General features: G+C 43.0%; 1 protein-coding gene across 1 annotated transcript in view; it reads left to right on the forward strand.

Annotated features, from left to right (window-relative positions):
• Window positions 1-16,473, forward strand: part of raraa (retinoic acid receptor, alpha a) — a 140,251-nt gene that overhangs the window by 55,221 nt on the left and 68,557 nt on the right. The window contains exon 4 of the mRNA XM_030755175.1: window positions 8,489-9,320. Within this exon, the coding sequence (XP_030611035.1) occupies window positions 9,170-9,320 (151 nt within the window). The 5' untranslated portion in view covers window positions 8,489-9,169. The remainder of the gene's footprint in view (window positions 1-8,488; window positions 9,321-16,473) is intronic.

Genomic DNA, 16,473 nt, shown 5'->3' on the forward strand with positions numbered 1-16,473 from the left:
GAAAGAATAACATGCACTACAGACCCCAGACCGCAGGAGGCATGACTCCCTCACCACGAGGAAACCTCAGGGCTTTCTCCTCCATGTTCTGTTTGCTCTGTCTCCTCTCCTCATTTAGCAGTCCGCATGGTGTCCTCTCCCCTCACATGTACAATTGCCATATTGTGTTCTTCTTCCATTTTTCACTTCCTTTCAACTCTTCTCTCTCACTCTCTATCTCTAAATTTACTCACTTCCTGTATCTCCCACTTCAGAGCAGCTTTAGCCTTCCCTCTCCCTCTCTCCGATGGTGTGTTACCCCCACCACCCCACAGCCCTCTCACTTGGCTCCCTTCCCTCTTTTCTTCCCAACTCTCTCCCGCTCACCTCTCCACTCTTCATATTTCATATTAGGCAATCCTTTCCATGGAGCCAGCTGTGTAAACAATAGGGACCAGCCCTCCATGTTTTCTCAGAACGAGAGAAAAATGGCAGAAAAAGCTGGATACAAGGAGCTCGCCACACGCCATCCACACGGATGATCTATGGGCCTTTGTCTCTCCGACCTCCTTTGAGCTCAAGTGGGATTTTCTGGGCAGAAATGTTGGTTTTTGTGTGTGTCTGTGTGTGTGTGTGTGTAAGGCCGAGTGTGAAGCATACAGGAGTGTGTTTATGCAGGTAAGGCAGCTTTCTGTTACCATAACCCCCCCCCCCCCCCCCCCCCCCCCCCCCCCTGCAAATATTGCCCAACTGAAGCTGCAGTGAGTCACACAGACACAAACACTCAAGTCATCCTCTGATGAATATACCTGCAGTTTTAGTTTTGACACAATTGAAGTCTGGTTGCATATAGTTTAGCTTTCATATCTTTAGGAGATCACTACTGCTCTGACCCATGCTTAAGTTTTCGTATTGATTAACAGAAAGCAACATCAGGCTGACATCGCATAGCCTACCCATATTTAGCAGAAGCACTGACCAGTGTTACTCATCTATCTATAGCTCCATAATCTGTCTACACATACTGTCAGCAGCCTATTTTTACACCAGCATTCCTGGAAGTTGCCAGTGTTCCAGGGATTCAACTCTCTTCATCTTATTCAAGGGGTGGCTTGGCAAGCAACTCTCCTTGTAGGTTTTAATGACTTTGGTTGACACAGTTAGAGAATGTGTGTGCGTGCGTGTGTGTGCATCTGTCAAGGTTTGTCTGTGCGTGTGTGAGGTTTGGCATGTGGGTCTGTATGAATGCATGCAGGTGGGCAGATGGTCCAGTTCTGCACGGACAGCCACAGCCGCGTTCATTTTGCGTGAAGAAAACAGGCTACCGTCTTGCGCTGACAAACGCTCGGCTCATCCCTCGGTTTATTTTTTTTTTGCAGGTGCAGTGTTTGCTGGCATTTGAGATAATTAAAGGCTGACCTTTCTGAGGTGAGGCAGAAATGTCACGCAGCCTGCTCCTCTGACAAGTGGATTCACCCCCACGGGGAGTCTTGGTCAAAACAGCTGAGGATTCTCACCACCTTAGAAGTGCACTTAGCACCCTTTAGCTTTCTCGCACCACACCTTCTGACCATCATCGAGAAGTAGCTCCCACCTCCTGCTCTGTCTCCCACAATGCATCAGCTAACTGTGATTCTGACCGTTTCAAGACTATGCAGGTGGAAGGAGCAGTGAAGTCCATGTAATCTCTTACCTTTTCAGCTACTGTATATAAAAGTATCAACATCAATAAAGTATCACCTCCTGTTTAATGTCTGCCATAGACACTCAGCAGGCACAGGTTGGTGGTGTGGCCAGATCCATGAATTGCCGGCTCTCCAAACTTCTTCTCCAGATAACAATTTTTATATGAAAGGGCCACTCAATTTGCATTTGCTGTTTATGTTTACATATTTGTCCTGTTAAGGTTAATTTGACTTAAATTCTTATTACTACAAAATCAAAACATATGTCACCTCAGGTCACTTTACATGAGAAGGTCAGGGTCTTGCAGTATTATAGAGAGAAGCCCAAATTCAGGGTGGGCCGCCCACCTTCCTCGACCTGGTGGGAGGAGATGAGATCAGAGAGGGGGGGAAACAACAAATAACTGCAGGTCAGAAACGTTGAGCTCCAGAGCCAGAGATGCTAACATATAGGTACAGGATGGGAGAAGAGAAAAGACACAAAATTAATGACATGCAGAATCAGCATATTAACACAAGATCAGAGCTCCTCAGTGGGAACTCCACCCAATAGCCTAGTGCTATAGCAGCTTAAGTAAGGATCAGTATGGCTCAGGGTCACCTGATTCTGCCATAACTATGTTTTAAGCCTAATATTAAAAGTAGAGAGATGAAAGAGTGCCTGTGTCCTGATCCAAAACTGGGTGCTGGTTCTGCATGAGAGTAGCCTGATAGTTAAAAGCTCTGCATCCTATTCTACTCCAGGAAGCACAAGTAAGCCTGCGCTTTTTGAACAGGCTGTCCTATTGTTATAATAGGTTATTGGAGTAATAGGTAAATGGAAAAAGAGCATGTCTCAGTACACTTTTGTCCCATTGAAGTCTTTTTATTAGACATTTTAAAGTGCAGTAGAATTAGAAGAAGAGGGTGATTAGAGGCAGCGGTCTTCCAGGATTATGTTTACACTGGGACCAATCACATACTTCTTACTGTGGTGAGAGGAAATGAGTATATTCTTAAAGTAAATTAACAGCCTTTATTAATAATGCAAGTATATTAATGAAGGATCTTTTAGATTCTCTATCTGGGGTTACTTTGCCTAAATAGTCTTGAGAATTATTCAACACATAATCAGTTTCAGTGCATCTCTATCATGATCACCCACCACTTCACCTGACCTCACTGCTCTTTATGCAAAACCTGTGCCATCTGAGCTTGTCATATACAGTAAATGCAGTGTACTGTAAAAACTCCCTCAGGGTACAAAGACATGCACATGTGATTCAGGACTCAGGCAAACACCAATAATCACACCCACACAGGCTGTACGCGTGAGCACACACACACCCCACACCACCCCTTCATTCCCACACACTTGTTGATATATAAGTATGTGTTCACCTTGTACATGTAGAGTAAGTACACCACTGCACACAGTGTTAAAGTCTTCATAATGATGCTTTATATTATATCAGGCCTGGTTGAAGCACATCGGTTATTCCACTGTCTGAAACAAGCTGTTCTAGCTCCTCTCCCCTTGAACCAATTTTTTTCTGATTGGCTATTCCTGACAAACAGAAGGTTTAAACAGGGAATGGGAGGGGCTGTTATGGTCCCAGCTAGAGCTGTGTGCCTGAGACAACCATATTAAGGATATCTGCTTTTATTTACTTCATATAGAGCCAGGAATATAAAAAAAAAAAAACTTTGGCCAATGTTTAATATGAGCATTGAAGGTGAAGTCATCAATCTTGATTGGAGGTGAGTTTGGGCAGCCTATGTGCATAACCTCTGCTTTGGGCTTGCTGATGGTTAAGCCCCAATCCTTGCAAGACTGATTGAGTGTTGTTGCTGCATTTTGCAGAAAACTAGCATTGGTTGTGGCTTGGGCTGCATCATCTGCATACAAGAAATGTGGATGTTGACTTTACTTGAGGCGTCGAAGGTTTGCACAGCTTTCCATCCATTTTGTTCCGGATGTTGATGCCAAAATCTGGGAGAGCTTCAACTTGCTTGGGATGCTGATTTTCAGTAGGAGTTGCCACATGATGTCCCGGTTTACAGTACCAAAAGCCTTGACCTGATCAACAAAAATGTTTGCAGCTCTTGGTTATGATCCTGGCACCTTTCCATTAGCTGGCAGAAGGCGAACATCATATCGTTTGTTGATCTACTACCCCGAAAGGCACACTGAGCTTCAGGCAGGGACCTTTCAATGGCTGACCAAATTCTGTTGGAAGATGACACAGACAAACAGTTTACAGATGACAGCCATGACAGTTATTCCTCTATAGCTGCCACATGTAAACCTGCAATGCTTCTCGAAGAGGGTGATGATGTTATCATCCTTAAAGTCCTGTTGTACCTCTTCTTGCTCCCAATATAGATGTTAAAAGCGTGAGCAACTGCTTTCAGAACTTCTGCCGGTATGTAGTCCTTCTCTGGAGATGGTACAACAGGATCATTAAGGGCCTCTTCTTGTTGTATGTCATCAAGAAAAGCTGGATTGATGTAACTTGGCTGGTTGAGGAGGGTGTTGAAGTGCTTTTTCCAGAGATTCATGGTGTCTTCTTTCTCAGTGAGGCAGTTGCCTACTTGGTGGTTAATGGGTGACAGGCCAGTTGAGCATCGTTGGGATACAAATGACATTCTAATACTACTCGTGTTACGTGTCACCAACCCTGTTGGTAAAACCATCTTGACACCAGAAAGCACAATAAGTTTGTTAAATATAGTAGATACACACTCATATGTTCAAGCATGCATATTTGCACTCACCTCTGACGTATATATCCACCCACACTGCTGTCCTCATAAAAATTTCACTGCATTGTGCTTGAGTGACTTCTATTATGTGTACACTACGAAGCCAAACATGTTTCCTGGTTTGGCCTTTGCAGTGAATTCATCTGTATGAATCTTAAATGGTGAAGTGCTGTGTCGTAGTGGAAACACCAGAAGGCGATTACAAATGTAAAAGCATATATGTAGCAGTATTTCTATCAGCACGTGCAGCATATCAGCCATATTTCAATTTCATGCATGTGGGATAGTATTCATAAGGTAGCGAGCGTTGAATGATAACATGTGAGTAACTGAGCTGATACAGTGTTTATAGTTGTTCAGTATTTGCTTTTGGAAATTGTGCTTTAACAGACTTGTAAATTTCCACAGTGTGCAACATACGTTTAGAATTTAGTTACAAAGCAGTATCCCTTCATAAGAATATTTACTGTAATGACAGGTTTGATGTAGATCCATTATAATTATGCTTTGTGTGGCATTATCTGACATATGGCTAACATCATTAAACTCTTTAAGCTGTGTTGATGTGTGTGCGTTCAAGTTGCCAGGGTTGCACTTTTCCGAAGATCTTCCCAACAACCAGTGTCTGTTTTACGTCCTGGCTCTGAATTCGTTGAACTTTGTTTGTGTACAATATGCATGCATAGTTCACGTCTGTGTTTATGCACTCAACAGACTCTCTGTATATGTCATGTATTGCACTGGCCATCTCCTGAGGTTGTGTTTGCCGTCCACCCTGGACCTCGTGCTGCTATTTTCTGCCTTTTCTGATTATTAATTCAGTGTTTTCCGTCACAGCCAATTACATTCTCTCATGACCTCTGGCCCTTTCTTCTCTCTGCCTGCTACATGCCAAACAGTTAAAGCCAAGTGACCCAGATTGTTTATTTTTCCTTCTACTGTAAGTGATCACATACTGTACATTCCTCTAGGAGCTGGCCTCCATACTGGATCTTGCCTGTGTGCTTTTGAGCATTTTAAAATGTGTTTGGCAGATATGGGTGAGGAATTCTTAGAAAATCTTTAAGAAGATGTACATTAATGGCCTGAGTCTAGGCCCATGGCCCCTGTGGATTTCTACTGGCAGCACTATTGCATTACTACTACTTGATTTTAGACTTTTGCACTCTGTCCATATCTGTTTTTACTACACAGTCCACATTTCAGTTATATCAGTGTAGCAGATGTGTGAGTTAATTTTTTATGTGCCATACAGAAAGTTCACAAACCTGTTTCTTACGCTCGTTTTCAGTTCAGTCCTTGAACAAATATACCATGCGATGAAGGCCAGAAACTGTACAGCATTCCCCTTCTGTCTTTATCATATCGATGACCTCTCTGTCAGGCATATCATACACAGAACTCACAGCCCAAAGCACCTGCCTGTACGCTCCTATACAGAGATGTGTAGGAGCGTACTCAAAGTGTGCGTTGTTTAACATGTTGTTTGCATCAGCCTATCCTAGCCACTGTAGATACAGAGCTCACAGCTGTTTGTGAGAGTTGTGATACGTGCGTGTCGGCAGCTTTACCTCACTGCGGTGATAGGTGTGCAGTTTTCACAGCAGATTAGACAAACTCCCAGGTGTGCCTTGGTTCTTTGTGTAGTGGTGTGTGTGTGTGTGAGAGATCATTTTTGCCTCTGATTGTTCTGTCCTGGCAAAGGGGATTACCCAGCTACTGCCTTCACTATTGAGGCTTGCAAGTATGCATGGATGAGTGCAAAGACGACTACCGATTGTATAATGTGTTTGAAACGCTTCAGCTGCAACAATCAGACATTGTTTACATGCATCAGAAAATGCTTTTCTTCAGCTTTCAGCTTCAGACATGTGGGCTACATTTATGTAACGCTCCAATGCTTAGAGCTCACGAACAACGCACCATGTTAAATGTTTTTGGGATCAGCAATACTTTGTTATTATTAGGGGCTATTAAGTAGCAAAGACAACAAAATGACTGCTGAAGACCAGTTGTTTCACTGGTTTCATGTATGATGTGATGATTCATATACTGCTCAAAAAATTTTAAAGGAACACTTTGGAAACACATCAGATCTCAATGGAGGAAAAAGTCATGCTAGATATCTACAGTAGCATGCGGTCCCACTTATCATTCAGTGTGACTTTTTATGGTGCCCATACTAGACAGTGAAATGATAATGGTGAATGAAGTGGCTCATTTCCATTCTGTGGGTGTACCATTGTCCTGGTGAGTTGTAGTTCCTCATTTAAAGAATCAGTTTAACGTCTGTGTCCTCTGAGTATTAAATTAAAATATATATGGCATTGCATCACTTCAGTGTGCGCTTTCAACAATACTGTTGCATTTTACATGATTGCAGCAATGTGCAATGTAGAGTGTATCAAGGCGGTGTTTCATAATGCGTCTTGTTGTAGTCTGTATTACAGATCCAGAAGCAATATCCTGATGGAGATTGTTAGTATCTGACTCTTAACTATCTTTTAGGTCAATAGGGGCTTTAAAAGCAAAAAAAAAACTATACCCATCTCCCATGGGCTTAAAAAAACACTGTAAAGGCTTTCAAGCTAATATGCGTACACATCTCCTGACCACCATACCCACCGGCTCACAGTGACAGGATGACTGCATAGCACTTTGGCAATAAGCATATAAAAATAAGGCAGCTTAGAGAAAGGCCGAGGCCATAAAATCTACTCCATCTGCACTACGCATACACTACCTGAATTACACACACACAGATGCACGTTAATCCTGCAGTCTGTAGTGAATAAACTCACATACATTTAAACAAAATGAATTGTATTCCCAAATATTTTTGAGGATGTCAGAGATTTCTATTCTGCAAGAATAAACAGTGACAGGAAATACAGACAGGAGAGGAATCAAAGCACTGCTCCATCACCAATCCGCTTATATTTGTCAAATTTAACAGGTAAAAAAAAGGTCGACTATCAATTTTACAATTTGAAACAAAATGAAACAATTTTACAGCATCACAGTGATTTTGAACTTGTGAAGATGATTATTACATATACAGACACTAGAGAAATATAATAATTGACATCATCGCCACATCACCTGACTGACTTTGTTGTATCCATACCAAAGTTTTCTGTCTCATGATGACTTTTTTTTTTTGTGTGGTAAAATTTGTCACTCACCTGCACATGTATACATCCCAAAGCTTCATGTATATTATACAAGTGGAAACAGGCGTGCAAACATCTCTGACTTAACCCTTCTCTCTTTCCAGGAATTCATCCATGATGTCGTGGAGTAATTCATGCTTGAGTGCTACATTCCTGCTTCATGCAAAGACACATTCCTCCTGCTTTTTTTTTTTTTTTTTTTTCTTTTCCTGTGAGGAATCTGCTTGGTTCGAGTTTTACTGCTGTGCATTACATCCACTGACTCATAAAAAGGTCATTATGGCTTTAAAAAAAAAAACAGCTTTTCTCATATTCTTGTGTATATTGTGACGCTAATGTACCATTCTATGATAATTGTGTTCTCCGGGTGTGCAGATGTCAGTGTGCTCTCGCCTGCTCATGCTTTCTGTGGTGATTACAGGTCTGTTTGTTCATGCCTTGCTCATAATTTGGAAGTAAACTCTGCAGCAGAAGTCTCGAGCGACTCTCAGAATGCCGCCTTGGGGCTCACCTCTGGCTTCTGCAACTGGTGTAATTAGCAAAGTTTTCTTTTGTGCTGCTCTCTTCAATTTATGTTTTGGCTCGCCTTCCGCGGTATTTGTAGTCTGTCACTGTTAATGAGCGAGTGTGTGCGCGCGCGCAAAGCTGAGAGGAGAGGAGACGTCTCTCACACACACACACACACACACACACCACTGCTCTCCTCGCAATTTTAACACTCCATTAGATAATTAAGGCGGATGGGGTGTTTTTGTAGCGTTTCAGATGAGACATTACCATTAATTAGTGTCAAAAGAAAAACACTGTTTTGCTCAAACACTTAAGTACAAAGGGAAGTGATCTCTTTACCTTGCCACTGAAGCACTAAATGATCTTTTCTCTCTCTCTCTCTCTCTTTTTTCTTAGACAGAAGCTGTGCAACTGCAAACAGGGGGCCCATTCAAGGAGAAGAGCTTTCTCTTGGCATCATGTGATCTGCACATTTCCTAGGAGTGCTCTGCAGTGGAAGAGTGGAATGACGTCCCCGCGAAAGCATCACAACCACTAGCACCCCTATCACCACTATCACGGCTCCTGACTGTTGCCATCAAAGTGCACCTCTTCTTGACTCAACTTGCCTCCTGTCTCTTTCTCTGCCTTCATCTTCAAGATAAGGAATGGCCGCGTTACTTCCCAACGCCTCTTGCAAATAAGGTCGTTTCACAATCCCAGAGAAAGAAAGGATAAAACACTCTGCATTCCTCCTTTATACTTCAGCCCCATTTTTCTTTTTTTATCTTTTGTGTCTTTAGTAACTCAACCCTCAACACACAGACACACACATTCACTAAACCAATAGGATTTTGTGGCCATTTTTAAGGCAACCTTTTCAACTTTAAGGAGATTCATTTTTCTTTTTTTTCCCCTTTTTTTTTTTTCTTTTTTGCAAACTTTGCCTGTTGGAATATCTTCTTATCCAGAATCCTTATGGGGGATTAAATCCTTACAGGAATCCATCCTGACTCCTGACTGTGGCTCTCACTTTAAAAAAAAGAGAAATCTTCCTCAGTGAAGTCTTTTTGTGACTTGTAGGTGGACTGAGCCATAATGGCTGGGAAGGGCAACCCGGTGCCGGGCCACCTCAACGGCTTCCCCATGCCCACCTACTCCTACTTCTTCCCCCACATGCTGGGGAGCCTGTCGCCTCCAACCCTGCCAGGACTGCCTATCAGTGGATACAGCACCCCCTCGCCAGCCAGTAAGTAGACTTTGAGCCACTTTTTGGTTCGCTCTGCGCTGGTTTGTGTTTTGCATGTGGAAATGTTTGATGCTCTGGCTGTTGTGCAGGTTTTGAGTGACAGGAGGTAGGGAGAAGATTTACTTTCCTTTGTGTGTGTCCTGGTTTCTCTGTGCAGCTGTGGCTTACGGTTTCCGGTGCAGCTCCTCTACCGTGTACGCACGCATGTGTATTTGTGTACATACGCGTATGCTGGTAAAACACTTTCATCTCGTCCTGTTTAGATCATTCTTGTATGAAAGATGTGCGAGTGTGTGTTGGTAAACAGAGCGCAGCAGCCACACACACACCCCCACATACCCGTGTCGCCTCCAGCGCTGTCCTTAATTTACAAACCCACACACACGCATAGAAACGTCAACATAGATCACAAGGAAATGAGGCAGGACAGCCAGAAAGGAGCATTGTTCATTTGGGGAACACACATTTGGCAAGTGTTCCGAAAGTAAATCTCATAAATGCTGTCACAGACAACGTTCCTGCTACAACTTCTTTATTCAATCCATCAAAAGCTTCAGAGCTAACTGTCAGAGTTGCTTATTAAAGTTGGACTTGGTGGAAAAAGTACTTTTTCAGAAGTAAATAAAAGCCTTAGTGGTGGTGGTGGGGTCTGGCTGAATACGAGCACTGGTGGAAATGGTAACTTATAATGCCAATCAGTATAAGTTCATCTTTTTTACATTATGCTGAAGTGCTATGTTATGGCAACGTTTTCCACAGATTTGGATTCAGTCTGTGGTCTGGGGGAAGAAGGGTGGGTGGGTAAGGTGGGGTTTGTGGGAGTCGGGTAGGATAAGGTATTTGAATGTGTGTGCATTCAATTCAGTTTTATTTACATGTCGCCAAATTACAACAGTCGCTTCAAGGTGTGTGCAAGTTTCCCCATGTTACGGTGGTGCCACGGTTGGTGCTGTCGCCTCACAGGAATGAGGTCCTGGATTCAAACACTTGCCACTTGGGTGGCTTTTTTCTTTTTTCTAAATTAGCCTTGTGATAGACTAGTGATCTGTCCAGGGTTTATCCCTGCCTCTCACCCTATGACAGATGGGATAGGCTGTAGCCCCCCATGACCTTGAATTGGATAAGTAGAAGAAAATGGGCGGGTTGATGGATGGATGGAAGTTTCTTCCTTGCAAATACTTTATTTGCCAAGTACTTGAGTAATATAATCAGTTGCCTCTGCAGTAAGTCTCATCATGCAGACAAACATCATTCTACTCTACAGCCTCTGTGGACTTTACAGTAGCAGCACACGAACCAAGTAGTTCTCCACTTGCTGTAGGCTGTCCACTCTACCTCGTGGCCATTTTCAGTAGGACTGCTGTCACTTCAGTCCAAGACAGACTGAAGGTGCTGGAGTGTAACTGCAGCTTGTGATTGTTTTGGGTAAAAATTAGGATAGAAAGGTTGGGGCCAAATGTTTAGCAGCGAATGAACTTTCAATTTAAGAGTGAGGGTATTTTTTTCAAATGGGAAAGAATGAAAATGAAAAGGCTAGGGTAAATCACCATATATCATTGACCAGCCATTGCATCATTTAATCTTTAAGACTCAACGTTTTTCAAATGTCTTTCAAATGATTTTCTCAAAGCATACTGAAGTATTTTGACCTTCAATCTAAGACAAATATGCAGCATTAAAATGTGATAGCAGACACTGGCAGCTTTCACCAAGTCTCACAGAGATATTGTTCTTCAGTTACGTTAATCTCCATTGAAGGTTGAAATGACTGCAGCAGTTTGACAGATTTATCGTTTGCATTAAGAAAGTCGCATTTATGCACTCTGTGCACTTGGTCTGCAAAGTAACTTGTACCTATAGATGACAAACGTGAAGATCATAGATTAAAATGTAGCCCCTGAAAGCAAAATTGGATAGTAAATGCACAGCCACCACCGCTGAATGTGCTTCTGTGTTCAGTACAGTAAAATAGTTGGACGTAGAGGCAGCAACAGAAATAATAACTGAAATAATGAAGTCAGAGGTGCAGATATACAGTCAGGTTGTGTGCATTAGTGTGAACAAGCCTGTCAAACCTTGGCCTTACTCTCACAGGTTCAGAGGGGGTCAACGTATTGACTTTCTATCTGCCAGAGTTTGCGTTGGCAGTCAGCGTGGAGGGAAGTAAAGAACAGTCGGTGCCCAGCCCAGTCACTCCCACTTCCCCAATAGCAGATACCACACCTCACCCATAAAAACTGGAGCGCTTGTCAGATTCCTCTTTTTTTTAATTTTATTTTTTTAACACTCTTGCAAGCGTGCGTGCGTGTGTCTGTGTGTGCGCATTCCTGCGTGTCTGTGTATGCGTGTGTATCCCTTTTCCCAGTGTTTGCCATGTGGGGCGGCGAGATTTCTTCCGTTTTGCCTGGACAAACATTTCCTGTCAGTAAACACTGGAGAGCCAGGGACACCACAGTTTCCTGACGTGCATGAGTACACATTCACACATGCACACATGGACAACATAAACACAATCTTTGCCCTTCATGCTGGCTCACTTTCTCTCAGCCGTTCTCTGCCTGGCATGTAGATAACTGCAGGCATAATTCACACATGCTCACACACAGAGCAGCAGAAACACGCGTCTCCTTCCATATACTCGCACACCATCTTCACCCCGTTCTCTTCCCTCCTCCTGTCTACATCATTGCTCTCTCCCTTCCTCTTTCCTTCTTTCCTCACCCACGCACACACTAACACACACACACACCAGCTAAGCTCCCATTCAGTACTGAGCAGTGAGGAAAGACAGAAAGAAGAGGGGGTGCTAAAGGAAGGGGGGAGAGAGTGTTTGGAGCTTGAACACAGGAGGGGAGGGATTTAGAGAGCATTAGATTGGAGGCAAGAGACCCACGCTCTGTCCTTGATAGATTTCAAGCATAGGAAAGCTTCCAGTACCATGTAAATGCTAATGATTGTATGCATACATGTTTGGACTCAAATTAAGTACTTTTGTCTTGTGGCTGCAGGAGTTTCTTGACAGCTGTTTAGATGGATAGCTTTGACCTCTTCTCATTTACAAGGTCAAGCTTGTTGTTGTTAACATACAGCCCAGCAATGTTTCATGGCTTCATAATGTTCAGAAGTGACTGTTGTAAAAAGAATGCAAATCTGCATATCTGATGATTCTTGCTTCTAGGTTGTCCGCAGACATGAACTTGGTTTTGCATTGTTTTCCTTGATGTCATGCAGTTGCCTCTCCGGAGAGGATCTCCTCCAGTGGTCCAGATCAATTGCAACTTCACTTTTTATGAAGAGCAGTTGGAGACAGTCTTTGTCCTACCTTGAAAGATCATTTCTGAACTGTTGTGCAAAAAGTGAGGCTGCAGTAGACTAAGAATTAACTATCATCAGTCTTTCTGAGAAAACTCACTGGAGAGGCAGCTGATTGTATCACTACCCTGTGTTACAGATCAGAAACTGATTGCTGCCACCTGTTTTGCATCCTTAATGTGTTCTTGGTCCAGAAACAGTGGTATTTATTTATTTTTGTTCAATTGCACTCTAATCACAGATGTAAAAGTCTGCCATTAGCAATTCTCAAGTTCTTTTGCATTTGGTTTTAATTCAAAACTCAATTTCCATCAAAATCCTGTTGCATACATTCCTTTTTTAAAAAAAAACATTTTGGTCTGTCATCTGTCCTTTCTGCTCTCTTCCCTCCTCCACACTGCAAAGTTAGCTGTAGTCTGTTGTGGTTTTTAGTAACCACAATAGACCAATTATTTGGACCAAGCGGTGCAGGAGGGTTTAATTCAGCTTACAGCCCAGCTCGCTCTCTCCCCCCTCTGTCTTCAGATCTAGCCTCCTGGGTTACGTCTTCACATCACATTATCTGAAAATCATCAGGTTAGGTTACGCACCGGAGCAGATCAGTTTCAGATATTGATATTACATTTATAGCCTGCAGCTTTATTAGTTAACTGAATATTATGACTATGGATTGATCACACACTTGCACGCTGCTGTATTGAACAACAGACATTGAATAGTATGCGCTCGTTACACGCACGCTCAAACACAGGCACATGCAACGTAAACTCTCATTAGTGTTTTTGATTAAATTCCTCGCACCACCGGCCTGTATGAATATGGAACTATCTGGCATTACAACCCGCAACTATTGATCCCGCTATTATCATTTAGCCTTCTGCTGTCTGTCACCCAGCTCACTAACACTGTACTATTACATTAGCGCAGTGTTATGAGTGATCATAATGAATGGAGCCAGCTTCCTACCTGCTGCCACGGCAGACTAATTGGCTTTCCCCACAGAGCTCTCTTGTTTCAGCAGCCACAGTAATTGCTTGGTACAGGAGCGTTTCCTAGGATGGCTAACGCACATGAGCACCATCTCTTTTGACTTATTAGAGGGCGAAATGGCATTTATGAATGTACTTTTGGGGCTAGTGGAGAATATTAAAGAATATTTTCAGACCTCAAGGAAGGTTATGTGTGTGTGTTTTACTCATATCCCATTAAAGCAGCCCATGGTGGAATGTACAAACCACGAGTAAATATGCATATGGTAATATTGGGCAGAGTGTATGTGTGTGTGCTGGTTTCTGGGACAGACAGGTGGTTCCTCTCTGTCATGGTGGTCTGCAGAATCAGAGGGCCATGTCATTGCACTCCATGGGTGGCCACACACACACACACTTCACATACACATACACATAGCTTGTGTGGAAGGGATAAGGATAATGACAGTGAGGAGCACCTTTTCTATCGGGTTACCAGGTGCCAGGTATTTAGCTCCTTCAGACAGACACACACAGGCTCAAAGCAGTTCCTCTGGAGAGCTGCTCGTCATTATTGGAAAGTCATTTGAGGAGTGCCGATACTCTGATGGTGAGGACGCAGGCTTATTAAACATGGTGTGTAAAACACATCCAGCATGTCAGCAAAGCACTTGTTCACCCCAGCTTTAATGACCTTGTTAATTAACTGCTTAGCACTTGAAAGTTGAAAAATGAGCTCAAGGACTGTCCTGTTCTTAAATTTTCAACAAAGCAATGTCTCTGAAGCTACTTTGAGATCCTCAGCGCTTTATAGGTAGTTCGGGGTTTTGTCGTCAGATTAATTGAGCAGACTTGATTGTTTAAGATTAAAATTTTTAAAAGCCGGCAGTTGTCTATGAAATGATTCGGCTCCTGTTTCTGTTTCAGCCTACTACACAACTCTGCAACCTTTTCCATTTACCATGAATATTTTAAACTATAAACCTGATGTTGCTCAACTCGAGCAATATGTAACGTGTTACTTTTAAAGAACATAGTGGGTTAGTTTACATCCTGTACAAAGTAATTGCTATCTTGTAACATAGTGATGCATTATTGATAAACACCAGATAAGAACAGGTTTGACGACACATCATACGCTCACCCTAATAACAAGGACATGCACAGGATCAAAAATATCTGTGGCTTTGGGACCTCAGGGCTGACTGGCAGCTGCCATAAACTACAATAAGTTGATTTTTCTGTATTTGGATGCGTGTTAGGGATGCACTGAATGAGTGTGGCCTCCTTATTATGTATCCGAATGTGCTCCTGGGTTTTGTTCATTAGGATTACAAGGACACTGCCTAAGGCTGGTGAACAGGAGTACAACAAAAGGGTGGTGAAAGGTTCTGATACCCATTTTACCTAAGGGGGGAAAAAAAGTCAAAACGAACTAAGTGGACAAGACTTTAGAGGTTTTTGTCTGAAAAGGAAAAGCAACAAATATGAAAGAGACAGGAAATCAGAGTGTTGTAAGCTTTCTCTGCACATGTGCTAAAGGTAGACAGCCACAGGCACCGTACACTGGCTTTGGCAACACCACCCGTGTCTTGTGCGATCATCAAAACACCTGCACGTTCAGTGAACAGATGCCCGCTAGGAAACCCATCACCCTCAACATTAGTCCACTTGCCTTTCCATGTGTTTGTTCCTTACTCCTTCCCCTTTTCTGGCTCCTGCTCATCATCTCTCAGACCCCCTATTCCACATTTCTCCAGCTTCATTCTCTTCCCTCCTTCCTCACACTTTCCACACTCCATTTCTTCTTCCTACCTGCACACCCACACCCCCTCCCGTCATTCACCACATTTTACTCCTATCCCTTTCTTTCCCACCCTCCTTTTCGCCACCTTGAGTCTTGACAGAGCTATCATTACCATGCCAACCTATTTACTCACAGCCTGTTATTTTCCATTTGCTTTGAGGGACCTGGGGCCAAATCCCTGCCCACAATACTTGATCCTAACCACAGGATTTATCCCAGAGTGGCTTGGCAAGTGCGGTCCATTCCCTAAGCCCCCCTCCTCTTTTTATTTTCTTGTCCTCTCTTCTTTTTTTTTTTCCCCTTTGCTTGCTCTCTTATTCTGCATTTCTTTCTACAGTTTTTCTCTTCCACGGTTGCTTATGCAAATACAGGCCCTCCTTTTCAAAGAGCTGTCTACCCGTAATCCGATGGATGGCTCCATTTTCTGAGTGCTACACAACACACACACACACACACACACACACACACACACACACACCACACGCGTATTGCATACAATGTTAGGATACAAGGACACATGCTATCTCTCATAAACATTCGCTCCAGTTGCCACATTCATGGACTCACGCATGCAGATACACACTCATACAGTGACACAAGCAGCACGAGCGTTATATTTTGAGTAGCTGTAGTAGCTCCATAACAACCTAAAAACCAGCAGGCTGTCACCAGCCGCCGTGCAGCACTCAGTTGGGTAAACACTGGCATAATCTAAATCTCTCGGTGATGTTCTAGTGCATGTATCTTTATTTCTGCTCTCTTCAAAGGCCCCTCAAGGAAGTCAAGGCAAGGGTAAAGAGATAAGAACTCCTTTTTTTTTCCCCCCATCCTGTTTCTCTCTATTCTTCTATCCTTTCCCTCAAACTACTCTTGCAATGACCTCTTTTCTTTCCTTTTATCTCTTCTCCCCACCCTCCCTACACATGCACACACACATATATCTCTATCTTCTTGTGCCCTTTTTTGCAGTACGCATAGCAATGCAGCCATAATTCACACTGCTGCATACATTCAAATGTCAATGACTCTCTCACAGGCATCCTTCCTCTATTGTCCTTTCATAAGC

This window comes from Archocentrus centrarchus, chromosome 19, assembly GCF_007364275.1.
Source record: "Archocentrus centrarchus isolate MPI-CPG fArcCen1 chromosome 19, fArcCen1, whole genome shotgun sequence".
Taxonomy (NCBI): domain Eukaryota; kingdom Metazoa; phylum Chordata; class Actinopteri; order Cichliformes; family Cichlidae; genus Archocentrus; species Archocentrus centrarchus.